The following is a 25,915-nucleotide window of genomic DNA, read 5'->3' on the forward strand; positions in this document are numbered from 1 at the left end:
CTCCCATGGTTAAGATGGTAATATACAATGTCTGTCCTCCTCCTGCTCTGTGAAAGCATGAACAATTTCTGAGTGGAGCACTTAAGAGACAGTGGAAGGCAGACACATGTCATTGCTGTGAGGAACAGGGAAAGAAGAACATAGGCCCAGCTGGTACAAAGGCTGCAAATTGTGTCAATGCACCAAGTGGTGTTAATGAAAGGATGTGGGATGCTGGCATCCTTTATTCCCCCAGGTAAATTGGTACGTGGATAGGTAGTAATTCTTTTAAAAACAGAGAAGACCAATGTAAGGTGACAACAACCAGCTAGGAGACACCAACCTATGAGAAGCTGATACCCCAGTGATGTCCTGACCTGTCTTGCTGCCTGTCTCACTGCAGGGAGTTGTTTGGTCTAGAAAAAGATTGAAAGGAACATATCAAGGATCCTCAGAGCTCTCAGTCTAATGTGAAGAGGAAGGGGAAACTTTGTTCTCAGTGTATGGTTGTGAGGACAAGAAGTAATGAGCTTAAGTTGCAGTACGGAACAATCACGTCAGACATTAGAAAAACATTTCTAATAATCAGGATAGCAAAGTACTGTAATAGCAAACCCAGAGAGGTTGTGACATTCGCAGCACTGCACCCCAGCCTGCCAAACTTCTAAGGACAGCTTAGAAAAACATCAATGAGAAATAACGCAGGCATAATTACAGCCACTGCAAAATGAATTCAGTTTCCATATTCAGGCATTGCTCCAGCCTAACTGCATTCAGCCACCGCGTAGTCCTCTGGCGCCAGCCAACTCTTCCAGCTCACACCAATAACACCTCATCCTGGACAGCTGCCACCAGCGAGACATGGACTAGGTGTTCCTGCTTAGGGCAGGACCGTGGACAAACAGGTCTTCCCAGGTCCCTTCCAGCTCTGTCCTATTACTTCTCTAATTTATTCCAAGGAACTTTAATCATTTTCCCTTGCTGTTTAAAGGTGAAGATCTGCAGTCAGCCTACTAATCATTAAATTCAAGTTGACCCATTGAGTGGTAGTTTTAGTAGTGCTCAGGCCATGTGCTGGGCTGCAGGCCAAAAATACCAAAACACAGTCTCCCAAGCAGTGCTGAAGAAAGGGGAGATCAAGATTCCAAATATACTGTGGCTGTTCATGACAACAGGTAGTGCAACAGGAAAGTTGTCCTGAATTTGACTCCCTTGTCTGCTGTTCTCTGTGTGGTCTCTGACCAGTCATTTATTTTCCCTTCAGTACCTTTGCTCCCCTTTCGCAGAATGGATATAAACAAACCTTCTAACTGCACCAGGACGTGCCGAGAACAGAGAGCAAGTCAGGTACCACCTTTGCCCATATATAGCTTTACCTCTGGCTGCTCTCAAAGGGAATATGACCTCAGCCACGTTCCTGGTGCAATACATATTTACACAGGGTTTTAGCCGAGCTTGCGCTTTAACACCATGTAATGCTCCTCATGTCTTAAATGGGATCCATCCTTTAACTCCAATCTGCTGCTACTGTACAACCTAGAAAGCAACAACAACAACAATACCTGCAGGTTAGCAAAATGTTTTATTATACTGAAACCTACTTTACATAAAGCAGAGCCAATGGTTTTATTTTACTTGTCCCACCAACCCAAAATAACTTTATCATATTTTTCATTGGCTTAAAGCAAAAATACTGAGAGATAATTTCATTATTAAAAATATAGACTTATATATAAGGCTTTCTATTCATTCTGTTCTATATTAAAAAGGCAGATTTAGGGATAGTGATATGGCATATATATATTAGTATTTTCCCTCTGGGGAGCTTTTCTCCACACTTGTATAGATCACAGGTGGCAGGAGTTCAGGAGTCTCTTTCTATATAACAGCAGTTATCAACCCACATCACATATAAATTCAGCACGTTGAGCCAGTGAGTCTGAGTCCTGGAAGAAGACGAATAGTTCAAGATGCCTGTTCTACCATATGTTTCTTACTTTTCCTGCATATTAAAATTTCTCCAGTTTTCCTTCCTTTTTCTTTTTTCCCTCTGGCTAATCCCGAAGTTGTTCCTGCCTTGTTATAAGGATTACCACAGTAATGAAGAGACTGTTTTTTTATCAAAAGACTCATTTTGGCTTAGTGGAATTAATCACCATGGTTCCTTCTTTAAATTAGAGAAGGTAGGGAGTGAGAGAGAGAGAGAGAGAGAGAGAGACTCCAGAGAGCAATTCAGAGTTCCTCAATTAGGATGTCTGCACTGAATCACCTTCTGGAGGACTCTCTTTCTCTCCACTGACTATAGAAGAAGTCCAGGAAAACTTGCCTGGCAAAAGTTAGCCTTTGTGAATCTTGAGTACAAGAGTCCTCCAACATCCAAATCTCCTACTCACAGCAATCTCCATGTATGTCTGGAGCTGCACTTTTAGCCATCTTCAGCCATATGCTATTTTCCCCAAAAGCTACAGATGCATAGCGCCTAGTGTTTGCAGTCCTGCTACCTCTCCTACAAGTTGGCAGTTGTGCAACTACAAAGTCAGCAGAACAGTCAAGCTTATGTGGGATTTCAGTATTTCTCTGAACTACAAAGGAACTGTTACCTATACTTAACAGTTATGGGTTATAAATTACTGAAACACCAGTCAGGGAGGAAAGGGTTGCTATGATAATGCATAAGAGAAAATGAATATAACCTTTCCAGTGAGCTGAAATATATTGTGTAAAATAGCAGAAACAGCATTCTGTCCTGCTTCAGACCATTTGTTGGACACTATCCATACTTGCCACGTGTGCTGCAGGCTTGCCATTTTCAGTTAGGACTAAACTGTCCAAAACTGTGCTGTTGATACTAAAATGATTTGCCATGTGACTGTACTAGACTAGACTAGACTCGACAGTGCCATGTCCTTGTCCACATCCCCTGTAAAGCCCTGAAAATCTAAGGCAATGTTACACCACAGCTGCACTGTTTTGAAAGCATCAGGTCATTCTTGTGGAAGTCAAACTTGCTGGTCTCTGAATCATGATACATAAATGGACACTGTGACAGTAAAGTGATCTGGCCAATTATTGCTACCATCACTTGAGCTCAATGGGAGTTTGGATCAAGAAGGCATCGCTACATTTTAAAAATATGTATGCTCAGAAGAGACTTGTATCTTCATTGTCGATAGATTCATTTTCCTGGATATACTGGAGAATGTCCACTTCATTCATTGTCTGAATTTTGTCTTCCTTTGGCTTTGCCAGTTGAGATGAATTGGTGTTGTTCCTGGGAGCAACTACTGGCTTCCGAGGTAATGGCGGTTTTGACGGTACCTTAGGTTTTGGTTTGGAGGTTACTTTCAAGAGTTTCTCTAAATCATCTTCAACTCTGAAATGAAAGGAAAACACCAGTAACTCCTCAGTGATGCTGCTTGGGAATTTCTGCATTGCTTTTCATTTTGCAAGAACACGCAATTCAGCAAAAAGAACTTTCTGCAGAAAAGGATCAACTTCAATGAATTTCTTTTAGGAAGAGTTTTCCAAAAAAGTTTCAATGTTACCAAAATAAGAACTGCTTTTTTATGGTATTTTTCAATTCACCATCTAAGTGAATGTATTTTACAGCATGTTTTCAAATGTCTAAACTAAGAACAATTTGCAATTATCAAAATAAAAAGACCTTGATTTTAGTTTGGGAAAAAATTGCTTTTGATTTGTGACAGGATGCTTTGTTTTTCCAAGAACCCAGAAATTTTCATGGAATGGTCAAAACTTTTCACACTCACCTCTGCTTCCCCTCCCATAGCAGACATGCTCAATTATAAGAAACTGGAAAATGTCATGGCTTTAGAAATAATATGTTCACACTTGCTTCAAGAAACTGAAGGTGCTTTGTAATCTGTGAGCATATTCAACAACTCTTTTTTTGGCGACTTTTTTTTCCCTACTTCCTAGTGAAATAACCCAAAAGATCCAAAAAAGTAAAGGATGTTTTTTGCCTGGATTGTCTGACCTTGTCATGAGACACAGCATGCTGTGTGTGCCCCACTCTGCTCCCATTGGAGCTGTTACAGATTTTGGCAGTGCCCTTCTAGCAGATTGCCTAGTGACTCCAAGAGGCGGCTGCCTTTGGGAAGTGAGTATGTGAAGGAAAGGGAATGAAGGTTGTGACACATCACATCTCTTGAAGATAAGGCAGAGATAGCAGAGTAAAAATTAGCATAGCTGGAGAAGTGTTTATAGGCCACAGTAATTTTTGTTCTAAACCAAAACAGCCTTTTGTTTCAGTCCTCTGAGCATAGTGGTCAAACAAAATACCATAAGGAGTAAACACCATTAACTTGCCAAAGGCTTGGTTGATCAATCCTTGTTAAGTAGTCAAAACCCATAGAGCAACACACGCAGATAATCAGCCATGTAATGACCACCTTCAAAAGTTGAGAAACTGATAAAATGCATACCTCACATACACTTACAAAATACATGACTTGCAAGAGTCATGCCCCTAATTGTAGCATACAAAAATTAAGAAAGTTTAAGCATAAGAAGTGTGAACAAAATCTTTTACATGGGGGACCAGGAACCAAAGATCAAGGAGAACAGCAGTTTCATAACTGTGGGTTATCTCCTTGCCAGACCTTAGCTCTGGTGGGATCCACTTGCTCTACAACTGTGGTGTCTTAAGCACTGAGGTGATTTAACTGTATAATTGTTTACAAGCACTGACCTAAGAACTGTTTTTAATAAACTTCAGTATCAGCTGATCTGAGAAGGGCTGAATGCTTGGATTTAGCACATTAGGCTGTAACAGTGTCAGCAGTAAAACTCCCTTTGCTTTAGCCAAAGGGTAGCCTGGCAGAAAAGCTACTAATGAACTAGGAGATGAAATTAAGGTGCAGTAGCTATTCCAAGGGGACTGGAATTACCTTCTGTGCTAAATATCCCTTCTAATAGTTTTACTTAATTCATTTCTAGAGGACTTGGAACAATAAGACAATCTGGTCAAGTGATTCTTAAACAAGAAAGCAGTTGGCTGCACACATGCAGCTCACCCTCTCCCTCTGTCCTCACAAGTTCCTCCACCCAGGCAGAGGAGTTGGATGTCCTCTGTCAGTCAGAGCAGCAGCAACCATCTCGTGGCAAATGGCAAGGACCAAGTGGAGACACAACTCAGGGAACAGACAATGGCTGTTTATGGCTGAAGCTCCTCCTCATTTCAGCCCCTGGTGACTGAAAGAGACTTGGCGGAGCAGCTCTCCAGCAACTCGACTCACTGGAACAGAAAAGTATGCGGGAAGGTCTGAGGAAGGTCTAAGGAAGGTGCTTTTCTAGTCTGTGCTTCTATAAGCCCCATGGGTAGGCAGTCCTTGGAGCATGAGTGAGTCTCATCTCATTTACGTCAGGTATTTTTTGATCCTTCCTCTCATTTGCCTTTCGTAATTCGTATCTTCCTCATCAATACATCAACTTATTTTGTGCCAGCCAATGAGGCCATCTTTGCAGCTCATCCAAATCTCAATGAAGTCACTGGAATAGCTTCTGTTGAATAAAAGGGACTGATTTCTCCCCTCCTCTCTTTGTTTACTGGTACCCTTAGGAGAGAGACCACACGGCAGAGCAGTTGGAGGAGCCTTCTACAGACAGCTCAAGTAAGGCAGACAGTTAAAGCAAAGTTTAGCCATTCCATAGTTCGGGAAGCAGCTGATTGGGTTAACAGGTCAGGACCACGGTGGACATGATCAACAAGAGAAGAGAAGAATCAATGTTTTCTGAGACACTTTGTTACCCTATCCCTGGTGTATATTCTATCAAAGTTAAAACAGCAGGTGCTTGAAAAGCTCCAGGCTCCTCAGTTAAGGACCCCATTACTATTAAGAGAAACTGCATGATTTCAGGGGTTTCCATGATTTCAGGGTTTTCTTTTTATGTTTGCCCTTATTAAAATACATGAAGAATTTATGACTGCACTGCCCGGGCTGAGACAAACTACACTCACCCCGAATTGACCATAAAGTGAACAGCCAAGGATCAACCTGAATTGTCTGCAATACAGGGGGTCAGAACACTTTAAGGTAAAGCCATGCTTGAAGTCAGATCTTTCCATGAGGAATGTAAAAAGAGTCAGTTCTAACCAAGACTAATCTTTTAAAACCAAGTGCCTGAACACCAACATCTGAAAGTAGGAAATACCTAAACAGTCCAACTGATGGACAGAGCAGGGACAATGTCCCAGAACTCTGCACCTTGAACTCTACGCTGTGGACTTTGTGTTCCGGCAGACAGCTCCCGCTGTTATCTTAAATTTCATCCCCCCAAGTAACTCTGGAGACCATATTTTCTTTTATTTAGATAATAAGATTTCTGATGTCTTCTGGTTCCACGATTTCCTGTGGGTGTCATATCCCACCTAACACATTGTCAGTGTGTTCCTTCTTTCTGAATACCTCGTCTACGGACAAGAAATTAACTTGGTATTTTTGTTTGCTGCAAACTGTGAGTTCCAAATCAGAGATATCACACCTGTGATCACATTGTCAGGACATGTTCTTTATTCTCTTTGCTGTGTAATAAACAAAACATGTTAGGGCTGGTATTTCTGAAGCCTAGCTTTCTTTAGCTGATCTGATGGCTCCCTACTTGGCATAAACAAATACTGGATGAGTCAGTGGCCATTTAGTAGAGTTCTGGTCATAAAAAACAAAAAACAATCACCAGATGAACAAGGCATATGTACACACACAGATCGTATGAAAGAAGCATGATTTTGAACTAGGTGCAGTGCTTGAGGAGGGCAGCTGATCAGACACTGCAACTTCCCGAATTCTCTATACTTGCCCAGTTCTGCATTAATTTCTGTGCTAATCCCAGCAACAAGAACTCTCAGCACAGTCATAAAAAAGATGCAGTCCAGTAGTTGCTTTTTGTTGGCAGTGGGTATTCAGGACAAATATTCTACAGAAGATCTGATTTTTCAAAGTCTGGAAACTGATCATTTAAAGCTCCTTTTTTTGTCCTAGATTTTTGAAAGACGCTGGATAGAGAAAGGTCTTTTACAGAGAACACAGCAGATAACGTGGTCTTTGTCTCAAAACCTGCTTTTCCTGCTGCGGTGTAAGGCTGTTTGATCCACTGATGTTTGATTATGTGAGACACAATTGTCTTTGGGAAACTGAAGAGGTAAAATGCAAAACACCTCAGGCAGAGATGGAAACAAGGACTTCTATTTCTTGAGAAGCAAAAGAATTGTTACAGTGCATAACTACCACCATTTTTAACTCTAGGCCAGGAGGAGGGGAAAAAAAATCTAGCAACTATTCTGAAATAACAAGGAGATTAAAGGAAGAACCTTCCCTTCCCCATCCTCCATCTTGTTAAAGACAATCAGGCACAGAATCCATGTAATTAATTATTCTCTAATTAGTCTCTTTCTTTTTCTGAAATGGAAAAGCAGCACCACGTTGCTTAAAATTCCTGCCATACTAATGTGCTGATTCACGGACTCTCAATATTGGTGGAAAATCTCATTGTTTCCAGACGTAGAAAGCAACCAAAAAACCTATTTACTATGAAAGAAAGCCTGTCACAAAGCCCTATGATACGACAGCCAGGATATGGACTTCAAGAGAGTGAAAGGTTTATTATTCAGAGAAAAAGACTCAGCAGCCATCAGAATATCAAATTTTAGATGTCACTCCTCTGACTTCTGTCCTGTCTACCTGGACAAGGTCTTTGGGACAGGAACAACTATGTGTGTGTACAGCACCTAGCACAATGAAGACAGTCACTTCCTCTACTTGCTGGGGACCCATAATTCATTAAAGTATTCAAAAGGATTGTGCGTGAAGCAAGGTTTTGCAACTCATTCCAGCTCTTGTAGAATAGACTTTTATCTTTCCCTATCTTATTATCAGTGCATTTATTTCATCTAGTATTGAATCCAAGAGCAAGAGACACCTTAGCAAAGTGCTGGGTACAGCTGTAATATCACATATATGACTTGGGAAAAGTCTTGTGCCTAAAAATGCATAGCAAGCTTCAAAGTATCTGTTGGCCATTACTTCTGGAATGGTCAACAAGAGACAGCTAGATATCTAACAAGGATCTATGGAAATTACACAGGCTGGAGCTTGTATGGGAGCACAAAGCACAGGGGGCTGTGTGGGAGGCATCTCCTCTGCTGCCCCTGATTTCCCCTACAACCCATTATGGATGAATTCATATTAGTATGTTAGACAGTGCCAGGAAATATGTCTGGACACTGAAAGATGAGAGTCTGTACTGTTAAACTGTTAAAGAGCCCCGGCACAGTTTTGGTCTGGGTCAGACTAGCCCTTTGCCAAAAAACTCCAAGGCACAATTCAGGCGCTTGTATGGGACAGGGACTATTCCCAGCAGGCAGCTGGGTACAGTCACCTTGCTCTGGAGCCAAAGAGAGTTTAACAGCATGGATGCAGCCTGATGGTGCTGTTTAGCCTGAGGGCCAGAGAGCAGGTTCATCAGTATGGATGAGTCCTAGGTGCATATGCCCACAAGAAGCTCTCTGAGGGTAACAGCCTTCTGGCTGGAGCACTTCCCCAGTCTGAGTACGTTCAAACCTCTGTCTCCTACTTCTACACAGAGTTCCCTAGTCAACAGGCAGTGGTATAGTTGGAGCAGGGGGGAGCAGGCAGAAGATGGAGTATGGGCTGTCCAAAATGCCAGAAACTGGGGCAAGAAGGCTGAAATCTGGTAATGCTCAAGCCTAGCAAAAGGATCCCTTGCTAGACCAGGAGAGACCAGGACTCTAGGCAACCTCCCTGCATTATTCCATACAACCCACACGTGTTCCTAAGACCACGGAAAGAATTTGTGTTTTCCATCTTCCTAGCAAAAGCCTTGGCCAAGTTTACTTTGTAGCTCTTCAGGTGTTTGTAATAGCATCCCTATACATCACAGGAAAAATCAAATGAGCAAAATAAATGCTTGAAGAACAGCACAGAAAGTCCTCTTGGGCAGCAAAACAAAAACATACAAACAAAAAGCCCCCCAGGTAAACAGAGGAAGAATAGCTACTCATTTACTGAAAGTTACTGCAGCCAAATCAAGGCTCCTTCCCCACAGTCAGGTCACAACATGCTAGAGAAACTGCCCGGGAGTGGTCAGGAAATTCCTGACTTAGTTTTTCCAACCTTCTCTGCAGTCCACCTGCCCATCATCCAAACAACCCTCTGGAGTTTCTCCTCCCCTACTCTTGGTGCTGCTCTGGTGCCCTCAGTACAGTGAGAAAGCACTTCCCAGCATGTAGCGCTGGAGGTGCTGTCCCATACGACTCTGACTAGTCTGAAAACAGAAGTGTTGTTTTCTGAATTCAGCAGCTGCTGAATGAAGAACACACAAACTTTCTCCACTTCAAGGGTAGCAACGGTCCCTTGGCAAACCTGAAGCTAGCAAACCCCTCAGGAAGCTGTATGGACTGAACAGTGCTTACAAATGGCCACTGTTAGGATGCAGCTTCACAAACAGCTTCAGCCTCTCTAATAACATAGTGCTGCTGAAAGGGTCATCACTGGCATCACTGATGACACAGCTTGCAGCTGTAAATACATATCAGCTTGTAAATACAGGTAACATTCATCTGTTAAGGGGATGAAGCACAGGAGGCAGCTGCAGAGAGGTAAAAGCTGGACTGTCCTTTTCAAGGAGAGCAGCCTTAGATCAGAGTAAGCCTTAGTAAGAAAATACCAGGTCTATCATCATAGCGCAGCACAACTGAGACTCTGCTGCTGACACTCTTCTCAACACTGGAAAAAGACAAATCTTATGCTGCCAGCTGCTTCCTTCTATCTCAACTCCCTATTCATTATCAAAGGTGAAACTAATTAAATCTCTCCTGAAAGGCTGTTCACACAACCGCGGTAATTATTTCAGCCTAGGATGTGTGGTAATTTCTGTAATTCTGTGGGCCCACAGACCTGCTGCGACATTCACAGGATCAATTCTAGCACTGGTTTTCCACAAAAACCTGATCCATCACACCATGCAGGCTCAATTTAGATTAATGAGGCAGAAGAGGTTGACTGCAGTCCAGCTGCATGAAAACTTAATTTACAAATTTGCGGCCACTGGGTGAATGGAGACAAGGAAGTAAGATGACATGAGAGTCCACGACAGGAGAGTTTGCAGGGCACTGATTTCAGCGGTGTTTGACTTCTATCATTAGCCTAAAATGGAACTCAGAGCCAAGGAGGAGTAACAAGAGTGGAGGTAAAATGCTGAATGGGTCCAGAATGAACCACTGCAGGTGTGGCACCACACAGGAAAATGACTAGGCTTACTCTCTTAACCTCTGGGAAAGGGTTGATCAGTTACCTTTTTCAATTTCACTTCAGTGAGCCACCTTGCACCTCTGAAGAGTGGAACGCAATGGGACCCAGGATTTCTAGGAGAAACCTGGGTTCCTCCTTGGTATCCCTATGGTGAAAAGATTAGCCAAAAGACTAATCTACTTATCACTCTTGTTCTCAGAGCACATCCCATCGAAGGGAGATGCTCCTTTTTCCTGAAGGCAACATGAGGGGACTTGACCTGGCTGGCTCCCACCACAGCAATATGTCTGTTTTCCACACATTCTGTAGGGACATGCAGGTACTGTCCTCTACAGGCACCTCACTGAAGTATTTTGGCAGACCAAAGGGTAGGAAAGAGTGTCTGGAGCTACAATGCCAGAGGTCAGAACGAGGTGCTCACCCAGTTTCTTCATTACCACCACTAGATTTTGGCCATAGGCCAAGAAATTAGGAACCAGTAAGAGGCTGGTCAGTGGACTGGCAGAGGAAAGATACTTGTTTGAGTGGACATGGGTGTTTTGACATAAAAAGAAACATTGTGTTACTCTGATAAAGCATTTGGTCCTTCTCAAAGTTCAACACTTGCTAATGTGAAGTGTATTAAAATAGTAATTCTCATTTCATTTGAGCAGGTATCCAGAGAGAGCATAGTCTTCACAGTTTGCAATGAGAGCATTTATCATATTCTCTTCTCCCTCATGTTGTGACATGCAAAGCCCACGCACATTTTGCAGACTCATTTGTCTCCGTAACAGTCTCTTCCTCAAGAGTTACAAGTCACTGCAGGAGATTCACTGCTGTGCTAACAGTGCTGTGGTGCTACTGCTGCTACAACTGCTTGCTTACCACAAAGATCACAAAGGATTTGGTTGCTCCTGCATTCTGCTCTGACCATCACCTTGCTCCCATCTCCCCTTTGGATGGAGAAGGTGCCACCCTTCTCTGTCTTATGCAGTGCTCTTTTATCACTGCTCATGATTCACTAGAAAGAATATCTGTGGAGATGCTGTGTAGTAGTGTTTCCAGCAAGTCACACACTTCTCAGATCTGCCACATGCATGTGAGCAGACTGTGTGGTACATGCAGTAGCACTGATGTATACTAACTACATAGGTCAAGAGTTACCACATCTGCATTATTCACCTAATCCATCTATGTACAGTGAACATGTCTAAGATTTCTGGACCTACCACAGCCCTGTTGGCACATAATAGCTCGGGCTGGTCTTAAGTCTCAACAACACATCTCCAGGCAAATTTTGTGTGTGGTAAAACAGGGACCAAGGCATTTGCTAGCCTTCTCTAGTAGCCTACCCAGCTCTAGTCCACTGAAGAGTGGATTGTCAGAGCTCTCACACTGATCTGAGAGCTGGGGAGAGAGTTCTTCAGTCCCCTTTAAGAGACAAGAGGGACTGCGACATCTGCATTGTAAAGACTAGATTTACTCTCAGGCCTCAGGATATGCTCAAGCCCCTGTGCCAGACAGATAGCAAGGCTCAACTCATGCTCTTCTCACCACAAAGGGTCACTGACTGGGAAAGAGACACTGGCACTGCCATGCAAGTACATGCAATACCAGCCTGCTGGCAAGGGAAGGTGGGAGCTGATTCAAAGGCTGCCTTTATATTTATGAGACCTGACAGTTCTGCTACAGGATCTCAGATGACTGCAATGAATGTACCTACAGGCGAGTAGAAGCATTCTACTAGGTTAAAGCAGAACTCTCTCTTCCCTTCCTCCCCTTTAACAGTTTTTCCTGTACTCCCAGTCTGCTTGTGACTCAGTCTATCTGCTCTCAGTGATGTGCAGATAACACTGTGGGCTAGGTTTATCACAGGGATTTCAGAGGGTCTTAGGCACCTAAGCAAGTGGACAGATCCTGACCTATCTGCCCATACCTCTGGCATAGCCATGAGTTGGCTCTAGATTGCGACAGCAACTTTCCCATTGAACTGCAGGCATGATTTTCTGCTTCGTTACACGTATTCATATCCAACTGCTGAAAGCATTGGAATAAGTCAAGAACAAATGAAAATGATTGTAATTTAAAAGAAGTGGAATCTTTTCCCATGGTTTTCCATTACCATCTGGGTGTGCTGCTAACACTGATGACCCCAAACTGACCGGAAGGCATGGTCTGTTGCTCTCAAAGCAGACTTCAGAGACCTTTCTCTGCAATGAAGGAAGGGCAACCATATAATCCAAAGGACATTAACATGACAGATGGAAAAGCTCTCTCCACTGGTGAATAATAATGCAAGGACTCCTTTAAAAGAGGCACTTCTTTTCTAGCCATATAAACAATCTGTGTCAAGAACTTTATGCTGAGATTGCTAGCACAGGAGAAAGCGGACGTGAAAATATTGCAAGCACATACGTGTTTGCTACCACTGTACCACAGCACTAAATCAAGTCATGTCCCGCCCCATTGGCTTTTATAAACATCAGGGGGGCTGTCAAGTTGTAATGGGAGGTGACACCTAATCCAATTTAACATCTGTTTAAATTAAATCAAGTATTACTAGTCAGATAGGTTAGCACTTTTGCACAGGTAGAAAGCAATAGCTGCAAAACTACCTGCTTCAGGAGAGGAATCCACACACAGATTCTCTCGTGTTTAGCACCAGTTGTTGAAGTCATACATCCTAACAGGAGCTGGCTGGCAAGAATCAGCACTTAAAACAGGTTGGCCTCATCTTTCAAACATCAGCCTGAGATCCAAAAGGTGCAAGTTTGACTCTTCACTGCAGCACAGATTCCCTAGTGATGCTGGTCTCTGAGTACTGGCTCCCTGTCTGATCTCATGAGGATTAGCAGTGCAGGTAAAGCAGTCTTGTGAGACTGATATTGAGAATAAAACATGTTATGTGATGATATGTTCCAGAGCTACACTAACAAGGGGGCAAGTTAAGTCTGACAGCAAATATATTATTCTCTTCTGAAACTGTGAGCTCCAGCCCTCCCATTCATTGTGTTGAAGATTAAATGCAGAGTGATGGAGATTTTAATGCAAGTCCTTTATGACTGTGGAGACGTGCACAGAAATCCTCCTGGAAGTGGGCATGGACTTCTGTGAGCCAGCAGCAGAAAATCATTCCTCTAGTGGCAAGAGAGAAAAGCCCCTGATGTCAGAGCATTGAAATAGAATTCATCTTTCTTTCTGGACTTTTTCAGTCCCCTGCCTCAGTTTCTCACTTTTCCTAACGGAGGTCAGTCTCTACCCCCCTGTGGATCGCTTGCAGAAAGCAGAAGTGCCATGTTAGAAACCTGGGACTGGATGGCATGTCTTGGGCCTACAAGATCCTTCATTTGGAGTCACAGGATAATATCCTGTACCCTACCCTTCACAAAGGGTCCCACTATTTTTCCCTTTTAATGTGCTTGATTTCCAAGCTTCGTGACACAGATATTACTTTTTCTTTGTTAAGTATAAGTACTGATCCACAGTTAGCATTCAACCATATTTAAGCTTTGCCCTCAAATTTTGAGATCTAAACAACACCCTCCGCAAGGGACCTTCATCCTACAGGACAGATTTGAGATGAGTACCTCAACAGTTCCTCAGTGTCCTCCTGAGGACTCCTGCTCAGCACAAACTCCCTGCTCTCAATGGCAGCTGGTAGCAGTAGTGAGTCGCCCAGTCTTACCACCCCACCAAGGTCTGGGTCTTCAAATAATTTCAGATCTAGAAAGGGGAACCAAAAGAAGTTATAGTCAAATAATGCTACATGATACAGTAACTGCATTAACACTAGTTAGGTAATCTGGTGATGGGGCTGAAAAAAAAAAGGTGATGCAGAAAATTATTTTTACACAAGAACTTCCAGTCCACAAAGTGCCATTAAACACATTAGCGATACACTGCACTCTCAGGACTTGGTAAATCTGCTTCCTTCTTGCACTCAAAAGTAGGTCACTTTATTCTTGCTAAAGTGTCATGAGTGAGTGTGGGATAGACAGCTCCCACAGACCTAGAATACCTAAGCCCAAAATTTCAATAGTGAACAGCTATGGAAACTGTAGGTCATATTTATTCCCTCTAGATGATTCTGCCCCAGTGAAAGATTAGTCTTAATATTCCCAGGTCATCATCCAACCTGTACCATTACACTTTAAAAGCTCAGTTATGCAAATGCTTTAGAAAAAACAATCTGTGTATATGAACGGAGAACAGATTTACTTTCTTTCATCTTCTTCCTGGGACCAAGTGATGAGAAATCTTTTTCTGGGCCAAACAGTCCTTCCTCTGGATCGACTTCCTCTTCAAAAATGGTTAACTTGGGCTTCTCTTTCTTGGCTGGTGAAGCAGATACCTTCTTTGTTTTTTTAGTTCTAAAAACATAAGACATAAGAAAGTCAGCTGCAATTCTGGATTTAACAAGAAAGATTTATGGCTCACAAAGTCCCATAAACTGAAAATAGAAGGATGCTGGGAAAGCATCAGAGAAAAGTACGTAGGCATCTGTTACAGTCACTGGCAGGATATTGAGCTGGATGAACTTTTGGTCTGATGTACTCTAACTGTATTCACATTTTGTATTAAGAACTATAAAGGAATCCAATGGGAACTGGAGGAGCAGTGCTAACAATACTGTGAAAACTACCTATCACATTTGTTTTTAACAGTTTTACTCCTCCCCCGCAGAAAGCTTAAAATAAGAAAGAACAGTCGTTCCAGCAACACTGTTATAGACAGACAGAAAAGGAATGGCTTGAAAAACAAAGTGCAGGCTGAACCATTGCGCTGATCCCTTTGAATGGGTTTTAAAAGGTTTCTTCGGTTTCACTCCCTTGCCAGTGACTGCTGCAGTTTTTGATTGCTGCATAAAGGTGCTAGTCAGTTTATCAGAACATCCTCATATGCTCCGAAGGAGACATGGTATGAAGTCTACAGCACCTTTAAGGTGAAGTGAGCAGGGACTGGTAGATACTACGTTGGACAGACTGCATGCAGAATTTACAAAAGTCAGTACTTTCTGGCAGCAAGAGTAGGATTAACTTGCTCTAAATTTAGCCTTCTAAAAGTTTGACAGTGAAACAAAGTTAATTTTTAGACTTTTCTAGTCAATGGAAAGAGACAGATATCTCCATAGGACAATTAATTCCATCTATTTTGAACACTGATATCTGGATGCAATAAATCTCTGCAGATTTCTCTGTATGTCTCTCTGCTGACTAGAGGAGGAGGCTAAAAACTGCTTTGGATTAGAGGTCATTTGCAGATGGCTTAAACTAGGAGAGATTAATCTCCTTCCAAGAACAGAGGGAAAAACACATCTCATGTTCTCATACTAAGAGTCATGTTCCATGAGATGAAGCTACAAGGCAGCTTTCACAGTAGGGTAGCTTGAGTTATGAGGCAGAAAGTGGCATAAAAAAATAAGAATTTAGAGCACAGCACAAAAGCTTTTGGATGAAAAGTCCAATTAAAGCTAAATAGAAAGAAAATAATTCCTTAGCACAGCATGTGCTTCCTAAGAAATCTCCAGATTTTAGAGATTTTTACTCTTACCAGGCACAGCTTGGCAATTACTAAGGCAGCCTCTTTGAGCACCTCTTACAATAGAAGATCTGAAGTTCTCCTTTGCAGAGAGCAGGTCAGGTTTCAGCCTAGGGCAAACCCAATTATCAGCACTTAACATGCTGTAGTCATCAAAAACTAAGGTCAAAAGATTACACATACATTCCAGATACATTGAAGAACCTCTTCCAATTACAGCTGTGCACAGAGAATAGAGACCTGTTACTTCCATTTTCACAAGTTTATTATCAACAAAATAGAACTTCTGGATGATAATACCTTGCTACCAACACTTCATCTCTTTGCAACAGGAAATGCTGCACTTCAGAGGCCTAAGAGCCTCATGCAAAACTTAAATACAGCCTTATTCGGAAACATACCCTATTCAGTACACTAATGATACCTGTGGTTTTCACTGACCAGTTTGCTGAGCTACTTATGATACAAACAACTTCCTTCTTAAAACAGGAGAAACTTCCAAGGCTTTGTTTTTTCGCGTTTTTACTCATTATGGATATGCCTGGAGTGACTTCTGTGTTTGTGCTAGTTTTGCATGGTCAGCTCTGAGGAGTGACCTCAAACTGAGGCATTTATAAAAGAGGCTTCTTCCACAAACTGACAAAATCTAAAGTAACAATACATACAAACTAGACGGCTTTCACCAAGGATTTCTAACACAAACTCAAAATTATTGCTTTATTAACTGCAGTAAGTAATCTAACACTGAAATGAGCCTAAACATTGAAGGAATAGGTAACAAATGGTAATAAATGAAAGCCATTATTTAAAAGACAGGAACAAAAGAACAATAAGGCTGAGTCTTATGGAGTTGGCAAATTTATTAAAAAACATAATTAGTAGACACAAATAAATAACATCTTCTGGGGAAAGAACAACCTTTATTTGCAGAATTCATGCCTTTCAATGTACTAGCAGTCTTTGGAGAACTGAATCAGCGTGTAGGTAAGGACTGCCCATCTACAGAGTGTCCAAGGCCTTCAGCAAGATCCCTATCCATCCAGAGAGTTACAACAGCTCTCCTGATGCACAAGGGCTTGTTACACCACAGGAACTTATTCATGAGCCAATACATCTCCAAGCAACAGCTCTCCGCCCCAGTGAAGTTAACAAGGGGTTTACTATTAGCATTATTAGCTATTACTATTAGTATTATTAGCTAAAATATCTGCTGCGAAGAGTAGCACAATGGTGGGAAACATCAAGCAAAGGGAAGAGAACCATAAAAACAATGTCGTAACAAACTATGTAAAACAAAATGAACTGAACTGAAAGGTCTTGGTAATAAACCTCTGTTTAGTCTAGCCATCAAACCAGCCCACTTACACTGATTTGCTTTCTGTTTTGCCAGGGGACTCCATTGGCAGTTCCAGGGCATAGGGCCAAACCCACAGGGTTTGACTGCTACCAGTAGGAACATGAAGAAGTTGTTTTTCTGCCTTCAAGTCGTTTCCCCTCACTGACCGTCTAAGGAAGCCATAGTTGAACTGCCAAGTAATTCCAGCATATCCATAGAGGGATTCTGTTGAGGTCAGTCTCTAACTGGGAAACAGAATTCCCACGGTTCTGTATTTAGCTGTGCTGGTTCAGGCTGTGCACTGCTAAGCAGAGGTTAAGAGATGAGAAAGGGCGTGTAAGAAGTTTCGGAGTCTGTCTGAGGTCCCGGTTTCACAATCAGCTTCAGTTGGACTGAGACTGTGTTGAAAGAGGTAGCTCTGTCTGTCCCTTCAAATCCTCTCTGTATGTTCCTGCCACCTTCTCATCAGCCAGGAACCAATCTGGCTGGCCAGGAGGTCCCACAAGTACTAGATCCAGCACAGAGGAAAAGCAAAAAGGCACATGCGGGGACAAAAAAGGGAAGGACAACCACTTGCAGTAGCACCAGGGACTTAGCTTGAAATGAGCTGGTCATAAAGCCATTAGTACTTTCTTCATGCAGTAGATCTCCTAACATCACACTCACAATGTTGGCATCTGACATCTTGAAACTACCTGCATCCAGCTGGCATAAGATGACCTATGTCATTGCTATTTCTGTGGCCCTGAAACAAGTGGGCTTTTCAGGCACCATTCTAGTGAATTTTAAAAATCTTACCAAAAAAACATACTAACCCTAAAACTGATGTATCCTTTGTTCAGCTGAAGAGATTTCTGGAAACTTATCTATTTACCCAGTTGAATCTACTGGTTTCTATACAGGAAGCACTGTGAGAATGACTCCAATAACACTACAGTCTTCTGCTCTGAGTCATTCCAAAAGGAGCCATCAGTGACTGTAAATGAAGACCAGCCCCCTAACTGACATGGATCAAAACTAAATATCCAAAAATTAGGGAATATGAATTTGCCTAGTCAGACTGCTGACTCACTTGGAAATCCAGCAGAAATTCCTGGCTCCCAAAAGACTCTCAATCACCTGTGAAAACGTCCATAAAACCCTGTATGCAGAAGCAACCATTTTCAAAACTAACCCATTCTGCAAAACAATTCTCCTGTTACTGCTTGCAGACACAATATAGGTCAATTGTATGGAAGTCTCCATAGCTCACTGGCACATCAATAACGCAGCAAAGCTTTTCGATCAGCTGTAGAAAACTGCAGTGGGGAGGATTAACACACTCCAAAGTGAGAGGACAAGATTTCCAGATCTGCATGTGTGATAGCTATGTTTTGAACCACTGCACCTCCAGATCTAACACATGCTGACACATAGCTTAAAGCAAAGAGCCCAGGCTCTGTAACAGTACTCATCATATTCAGTAAGGCAGGAGTCCCTAAACCATACTCACAACTGGGTTAAAAGACATGTAATAAATATCCACTTTTGTTTATGTAATTATTCAGAGTAAGTGCAATCTCAGAGCACAGACAGACAAGTATTTTAGCATTCATTATTCGAAAAATATGACCATCTCTTTTTTTCCTAGGAAACGCTCCAGGAAAAGAATGCTCTATTAATACAGAAAAGAATTATTCAAAATATACATACGCATATTTTTAGGAATGTTGTAAGTTTGACAAGGAAAGAGCTCACTAATATAAACAGGCATCCCAACTCTCACAACACCTCTATGTTCTGGCTTGAACAAAAGAACTACTACTAATATAGCAATAATATTAGCGCATATTCTTGAAAACCATTTCTGAAAAACAAGGATCCTATACACCAGCTCATGCAGAAAACAAAATGTCATCTGCTGCTTTCTTTTCATTCAACATTGTTCATTTTCCAAAGCTGTCTGATAATAACCGGCAGAACAAAAGGGGTCATTCTCATCTGCTTCGGGCAAGGGATGCAGAATAGAAAAATCTAAGCCAGTCAGCTCAACACAGCCTGACTGCTAAGCATCCAGAGACAAGTGTTGGCCACAGGGATACCTTACCTCACACAGTCAGCTTTTCCATGGTAGATGTCACAGTAGCTTACAGTGTTTTAGATGAACCTGGTATACCCCAAAATAAGATAACTCATAAGAGATGAAGTAAATCTATTAGAAATCATTTAAAATAAGAACATTAAATTGCAGGGAAAATTTCTGCTGCTGCAACCTCCAGATTAGTTGTTTCAACAGAACAACAGATGGAAAGAAAGCATGAAGTACCAGATTTTCAGGAGTTCATTTCCCACCTAAGGACCTGCTTTAGTGGAAAAACTTTTTTCCAAAGGGCTCAGCACTCAGGAGTACCTCTTATTCCTAAAAGAAGCTAAACAGTTTTAAAAACTGACCTTAAACTTTCTGATGATACTCTTCTTCAATGTAATTTAAAAACAGACAACAAGACCACAGACTGACAACCTTTGTTTAGTATACAGCTCATTAGCAATAATCATAATATAGGAACATTTCCTGAAAAGCTTTCATTTAAACACCTAATAAAATGCACAGACATTAATATGCTCAGCAAGGGAACAAGACTTGCACAGTAGATTGCAAAGAAGATTATCATGTAGGAAAATTCTTTATCATTTTCGATTTTCTAGACTAAACCAGAATGTGAGATTTGCTGAAACAACTCAAGGGCAAGAAGAAAAGTTTCAAAATATAATCAGGCCTAAGTTAAACCGCAGCAAAGACACTGATCCAGAAGAAGACAGGCATAATAAAATTGCTGATAAGATGTGAAAAAGCCAGAAATATTTCCAAGTATTTTGGGGGTTGCCTACAAAAGAAGCAGAATGGCACTTTTGGGGTTTCTGATGGCAGCAAAATAGTTCTTATCCTGATACTCACATTAATAATACATGTTTTCAAATACACAAAACCATATAACATGCACTAATGAGTTTCAGAAAAAAATGGCCAAGTGTCTTTCTGCATCCTGGATGTACCTGTTCAACACATTTTAGAATTTCAGGGAAGTTTCCTTCCAGAGAGCTAAAAATAAATCTAGTGTTAGAAAAGTACAACACAAAGAACCATGGGCTGGTGAGCATTGCCCTAATGCTGGGTAAAGTCAAAGAAAGGCAGATAACAGATGTAATCAGGAAATAATTAAGAGACTGATCATTACTAAAGTCTTGCTAGAACCATGCTGCCTTTTTCTATTTATAAGACTACAGGTTTGGTTAATAATGGTAACTTACCCAAAGGTTGACATAACAGACCTGAAACTGTACACCTTTTTCTTAAAAATGGGACTGGGAGAATGGAAACTCCTATAGCCTGTCTCCTGCTGACAGGGATTTCACTGTATTTGTTTCTCTGCAGAGGGAGACTGGACGTATCTGTACCTTAGGCACCTTAGACACCTCAGGCAAGGAGGGGTGAAACCAGAACGCTTTTTCATTCTTCTCTGCTGCTGTGGTGGGACCAGGAGGAGAGAATCTCATGTCTTGCTGTACAGGCTATGGATTAGTAAAACAGCAACAAGGCAGGAACGATAATGGTAAGATCTGGGCTTGGTGTATATCATCTCTAATTACTCTCTTTCTTTATTTTTATGCTTGGTAAGACTGGATTTTAAATTGATAAGAGAAGTGAAACATTGATTTTTGCTTTGCTTCACTCTTCTGCAGCACCTTCTCTTCTCCTTGTGCCTAGTCCTTGTCTCTCCCATATCATCCTCTTTCCCCTTCTCATCCCTCCTCAATCTGCTTCCCCAGATTTCTGGCCAATATCAGGTACTTCCTTGCTTGATCTCCAGGATCTGCAGTACTGCCTTCTTCCCCAGACTACCAGTTAAATCTCTTGGTCATCTTCAGCCCTCTTCTTTTCTGCTCCAGCATCATGCATCTTTTCCTCTGCTGACCTCTATTCTGGACTCTTTTTTTTTTTCCTCCTTTAAGTCTAAAGGTTATTATTGTTATTATGCTTCTGAAAAAGACCACAAGCTGCCACTGAAGGAGAAACAGGAAGCTGCAATAGGAAAATGGAAAAAAGGAGAAGGGAGGGGAAGAAAAAAGGATGAAATTGAGCAGAAATAACAACAGGCAGGTTAGAGAATGAAGAGAAACAGAAGAGGTTGCACCTAAACAGAAATGATAACCAGCTATAACTGCTGACCACCAAAAATAAACATGGATTTTAACAGTTACTTTTTGATAAAAAATAAAATACATGTTAAATCTTAAATAAATGTAAAATTTTTCTGAGCAAAGGAAGCTTTATCAGGAAAGAATTAGGAAGAACAGTTGAGACTTAATATTAATTCTACCAGATGTTAATCCTTGATCTACTTCCTTCAAGGTCACTAGCCATGTGAATGGAGTTACTTCCAGGAATAGCCCCAGTTTTATGTTTTGACCCTATAAAAATTACACTCCCAAGAAAAAAAAATTCCATTCTCTTATACTGATTAATGATTGCTATTGGTCTGTAGCTCCTAAGATAGTGACGTCTTGGACAAGGATTGTGTTGCATATCTGTATAGTGGCATCTTCATGCCGAATAACTCAGCAATAAAACATGGAACATGACAAGAATATAAATATGACAACTGTAACAAAATCAGCCTACCAACATTGTCCCTTTATGAAACATTCTTCACAAAATGTCTGAGCAGCTTTACAAACAGTCAATCAAGCAAAAATAAAGATAGCGTGAAAAAGCTATCTACTGAACACGTATCTGCCACGTGCTCAAAAGACTAAGAAACAAACACAAAAAAGAAGGCTTCACAAATCAGAAATTTATACTAATGGAAGTGTATAAAATGTCAGCAATAACCAGGGGTCATAATGGAAATCTACCAATCCCCATACGGAACCCGTTCATTCTACAGTATGACATCCCTTAAGGTACCGGCTCACAGCTAACAAATCTTCCATTCATCTTTATATTCAGACTCTTCCATTTTACTTCCATAGACATAACATTCTGGAAAAAGACAGATGAGACATTTAAAGGTCTCCAAATGCATGCACTTAGAGCAACAATTATCTTAAATGTGTTAGTAAGAATTCTTACAACTAGAACTTATGAGTGACAAATGCAAACAACAACCATTTTGGAGAGAAATGACTGGTTCTTTCAACAGTGAAATGGTGAAAAAAGCCAAACGCACACAGTGAACATATAACTTCATTTCGTGTTAAACATGTTTGAGTAATTTTTGGAAAAACATTGGATTAATAAATACATTTGAACATGTGATTAGCCGATGTCGCATTTCCGGAAGTGGTGGACACTCACAGCTCTTAAGTCAAATCAACAGGATCTGCAACTGCTTGGTGCTTCCTCCCAAGGAAGAGCAGCCTGCGACTGTTCTACAACTATTTTGCAAAGGTTTAATTTCACTCTACCTAATCTTCATTTCCTCACAGTCAGAATGTCATCACTGGCCACTGACATCTCCTGGACTCATGTTGCGCTCCTCAGCAGGAGACGATTCCCATGGTGCTGCTGTCTCAAATGAATTCCCTCCTCACTGCATCCAAAAGCGGAACGGCTATAAGAACAAGGGCTGTGAGCACAGCTTTGGTTTTTAGCTGCCTGTGAACAGAGAAGCCTCTAATACATAAAATAACAACAAAGGATGTTTGCTTCTAAAAGCCTCTGGTCTCTAATTCTAGGGGCTCTGTGGAAAACACTGTCTCAAGAGCGCCCTTCCTTTTTTGCCTGGTACCTGCGCAGTCCGGGAAAACCTCTGGCAAAATACAAATCATCTAAAATTCTGCCTGACATACCTGTCACACTACATCTAGAGAGCTTGTTAAAAGCCAGAGAAGGGCTGGTTACCAGGGCGGTGAGCAGATTCCTGCAGTAGCCAAGCAGAATTTGTGCTCAGACACAGACTGCTTTAAAAGTGTCATGTCTTGACTGGTTAATGGAACAGCCTGAGGAAAGAAGACACAGTTGAGCCTGTTTTTCCATCATCTTCCTCAGTCAGGGTCCTTCCCCCACAGCTCGCTGTTCAGAGGTCACTTTTTCCTCTTTGCTGTTCTGCCTGCCACAAAATGGGTAAAATAAACCTACCGCCACAAAACAGAGATGGCTCCATAGGAAGTAAAATAGAGAAGGACACAGTGAGACATTGTCAGAGCTAAATGCTACTGCTGTTGCGCACAGCACCCCCTGCTCTGGCTGCTGTCTCCTCCTGCTGATCACAAGATCAAACATGCTCCCATAAAAATAAAAATGTGACTTTCCTGCCTCGAGGTATTTATTTTTACAGACGGAAGTTAAAATTGCTCTGGGTGAAATATTCCCCAGGCCATGGATATGACTATTGCACGAAGCAAATTCTACTTCTGATGTTGCAGACATTGCTGCAGTTCAGACTGTAGGAACAGTCACAGGAGGGAACACCGGAGAGACAAAACTCTCCCTCCTGTGTGAAACGCCGAGGCTCTGCAGAGGCAGCTGCCAAGGAGCTTCTTTCTGCTGCAAGCAGAAAAATAGCTGACATAGTTCTTTTTTTTTTTTTTTTTCAATTGGATTCCTATTTACATTTTATCACTAACTGGCCTGACTTCTTAGCTCTCAAGCTTCTTCAACACAAGTAATTTCAGGGGCTGGGCACTGAGCTCAATATCCCCAGCAGCTGGCTGCTACATGGAATGAAAGGGTTCAGCTTCGGAAGCACTGAGAGCTCAGTGAGGGCAGGCGCTGAATGAAGAGAACCAAATCGCAGAAATCTGATAAATACAAGAAATTCATGAACACATGACAAAAATAATATTAAGTAGTCTTTAGAAGTGTCCTGGTTCACACATGAGATCCGAACTGGTAGTTTTATTTAACAACCATGGTGGCATTCTGAAATCATAACCAAAATAGCTTCCCCTTCTGTTGACAAAAATCCTTCAAAGTGCAGCTCACCCAGAGCGACACTTGTATTCCCACAGCCCTGTTCAGAGACTGCAGATGGATGATCTCAGCCAGGCCTCCAACTATTGCCTCATACCCCAGAGAACTACTACTTTACCCGAGTCTGAAGATCTACCCAGCCGATTCATTACAGACCCTGCTCCGCACTCCCACTTCGCTACCTGATGACGTGCTACTGTCTGTTATCGCTGGCTGCTCCCCTTGGGGCTGCATGGATTAGACGTTCTGAAGATTCACGTGCCACAAGAAAATGCACACACCGGGTGTTTCAGGATCCCAGTCCACAAGGAGAAACGCTGCAGCAGACCGTGCCGTGCAATGTAGGAGACATGCCATGCGGGTAGGAAAGAGAAATGACACCACTGGATCACTGTGACTGTAAACATGCAGCACATCAAACACTGCCAAAATGCCAGGTGCTGATTCTTATCACTCATGCCGCTGCTTTGTGCCACTCTCTGTGCCTCTCTGCACTGCCCACCCAGCCTCTATCTGCAACTCCTGACCTTGCTCCTGTCTCCGCTCATCCTCCTTAGACCCCCAGAGTGAGGACTCTGCTACCTGCCTGTGGTCTCGCCAAGGAAGGGAAGGGTTTGGAGGCTACCCATCTTCTCACGGCCGGCAAAATCCCATAGCAGAGGTGTCACAGAAACAGGAGGCAGCACATACGGCTACGCTGCTGAATGAAAGAGTGCTGGAGCAGGGCTATATCCACACTAAATAGGTTTTCCCTGGCCCCATGTAGTGTTCCTGGAATTATTATTCTGCATCTGATTTTCAGTTGAGAGCTTGAAAGAATGTGAGGGGTCTGCTGGAGCCCAGCAAAGTGACAGCCTGAAAAGGAGGGTGCTTGTGACATGCCTTGGGCATGGATGGAAGGCATGTGGTGGTTTTGGAAGGTGCAAAGCCTGATGAGATCCTGCCAGAGGACTGCCTACAGAGACAAGCTTGATGCAGTCTCCTCCTTGCTGCCTTTTGGGCAAGGCCCCTGCAAGTGGTCATGAGTCCCAGCGCCTCCCAGGGGAACAGATAAGTGGAGAGCAGAAGGGTTAGTGATTAAGAAAAGGAGACTGTGTCCTTAGCCATATTGTCCCTTTGTCCAAAGGGTTTAAGGATATCTTGACATTCATCAGTAACACTCACAGCCTGTCTTGTAGGGCACAGCAGCACAACGATGCCTCCGCTCCCTTGAACGACAGTGCTGTGCTGCCAACAGCTGGCAGAGGACTGGCACACTGAGCAAGTTCCTCAGGGAGAGCAAGGAATATGACAGGCCTAGTTACATCTCCCACCACCCCAAAATGCAACAAAAATGATGCTTGTTGCCAACAGACTGCAGTATTTAGATGGTTCCCAAATGCCTCATAACCCTTCCAAATTCACTCTCACTGCACCCCTGCATGGCAGGGAATACCAATACCCCACTTTCACGGATAGGGAACTAAACTAGGTCCTGAAAAACAGAAGTGACTTGCCTACAAGCCTAAACAGGAAGTCTTTAAAACAGGGAACTGAAACTAATTCCCCAGAGATCCTGGCCAGCAATTCGGGACCACGCTCTTCTCCTTCCTGTTTGAGCATCCTGAATGGTGTGGCACTGCCCTTGTCTCCTGGCACCATCACTAAAACAAATAAAAACAACCCTAATGAGTTGAGGGTTTGCTGTAACAGCCCCTGAGGGAGGAAGGGAGGGTTAGCCCTTAAGAGCCTCTTAAGAACATATTTGTTTTTATCATATTACAGGAACTGCAGGGCCATGGCTCTGTCACTCATAGCCAAGACAAGAAACAAGGATGACTCTGGAACAAGAGCTTCCAC

The 25,915-nt window shown here is 42.3% G+C and overlaps 1 protein-coding gene across 2 annotated transcripts in view; it reads right to left on the minus strand.

The window, feature by feature from the left end:
* Positions 1 to 1,544: 1,544 nt before the first annotated feature.
* Positions 1,545 to 25,915, minus strand: part of HS1BP3 (HCLS1 binding protein 3) — a 54,640-nt gene continuing 30,269 nt past the window's right edge. For both annotated transcript variants that reach the window (XM_067294344.1, XM_067294345.1), the window contains exons 5-7: positions 14,469 to 14,620; positions 13,838 to 13,973; positions 1,545 to 3,352 (exon numbers count right to left, since the gene is read on the minus strand). In XM_067294344.1, coding sequence (XP_067150445.1) covers positions 3,121 to 3,352; positions 13,838 to 13,973; positions 14,469 to 14,620 — 520 coding nt within the window. In that variant the 3' untranslated portion in view covers positions 1,545 to 3,120. The remainder of the gene's footprint in view (positions 3,353 to 13,837; positions 13,974 to 14,468; positions 14,621 to 25,915) is intronic.

The sequence above is a fragment of the Apteryx mantelli genome, chromosome 3, assembly GCF_036417845.1.
Source record: "Apteryx mantelli isolate bAptMan1 chromosome 3, bAptMan1.hap1, whole genome shotgun sequence".
Classification (NCBI taxonomy): Eukaryota; Metazoa; Chordata; class Aves; order Apterygiformes; family Apterygidae; genus Apteryx; species Apteryx mantelli.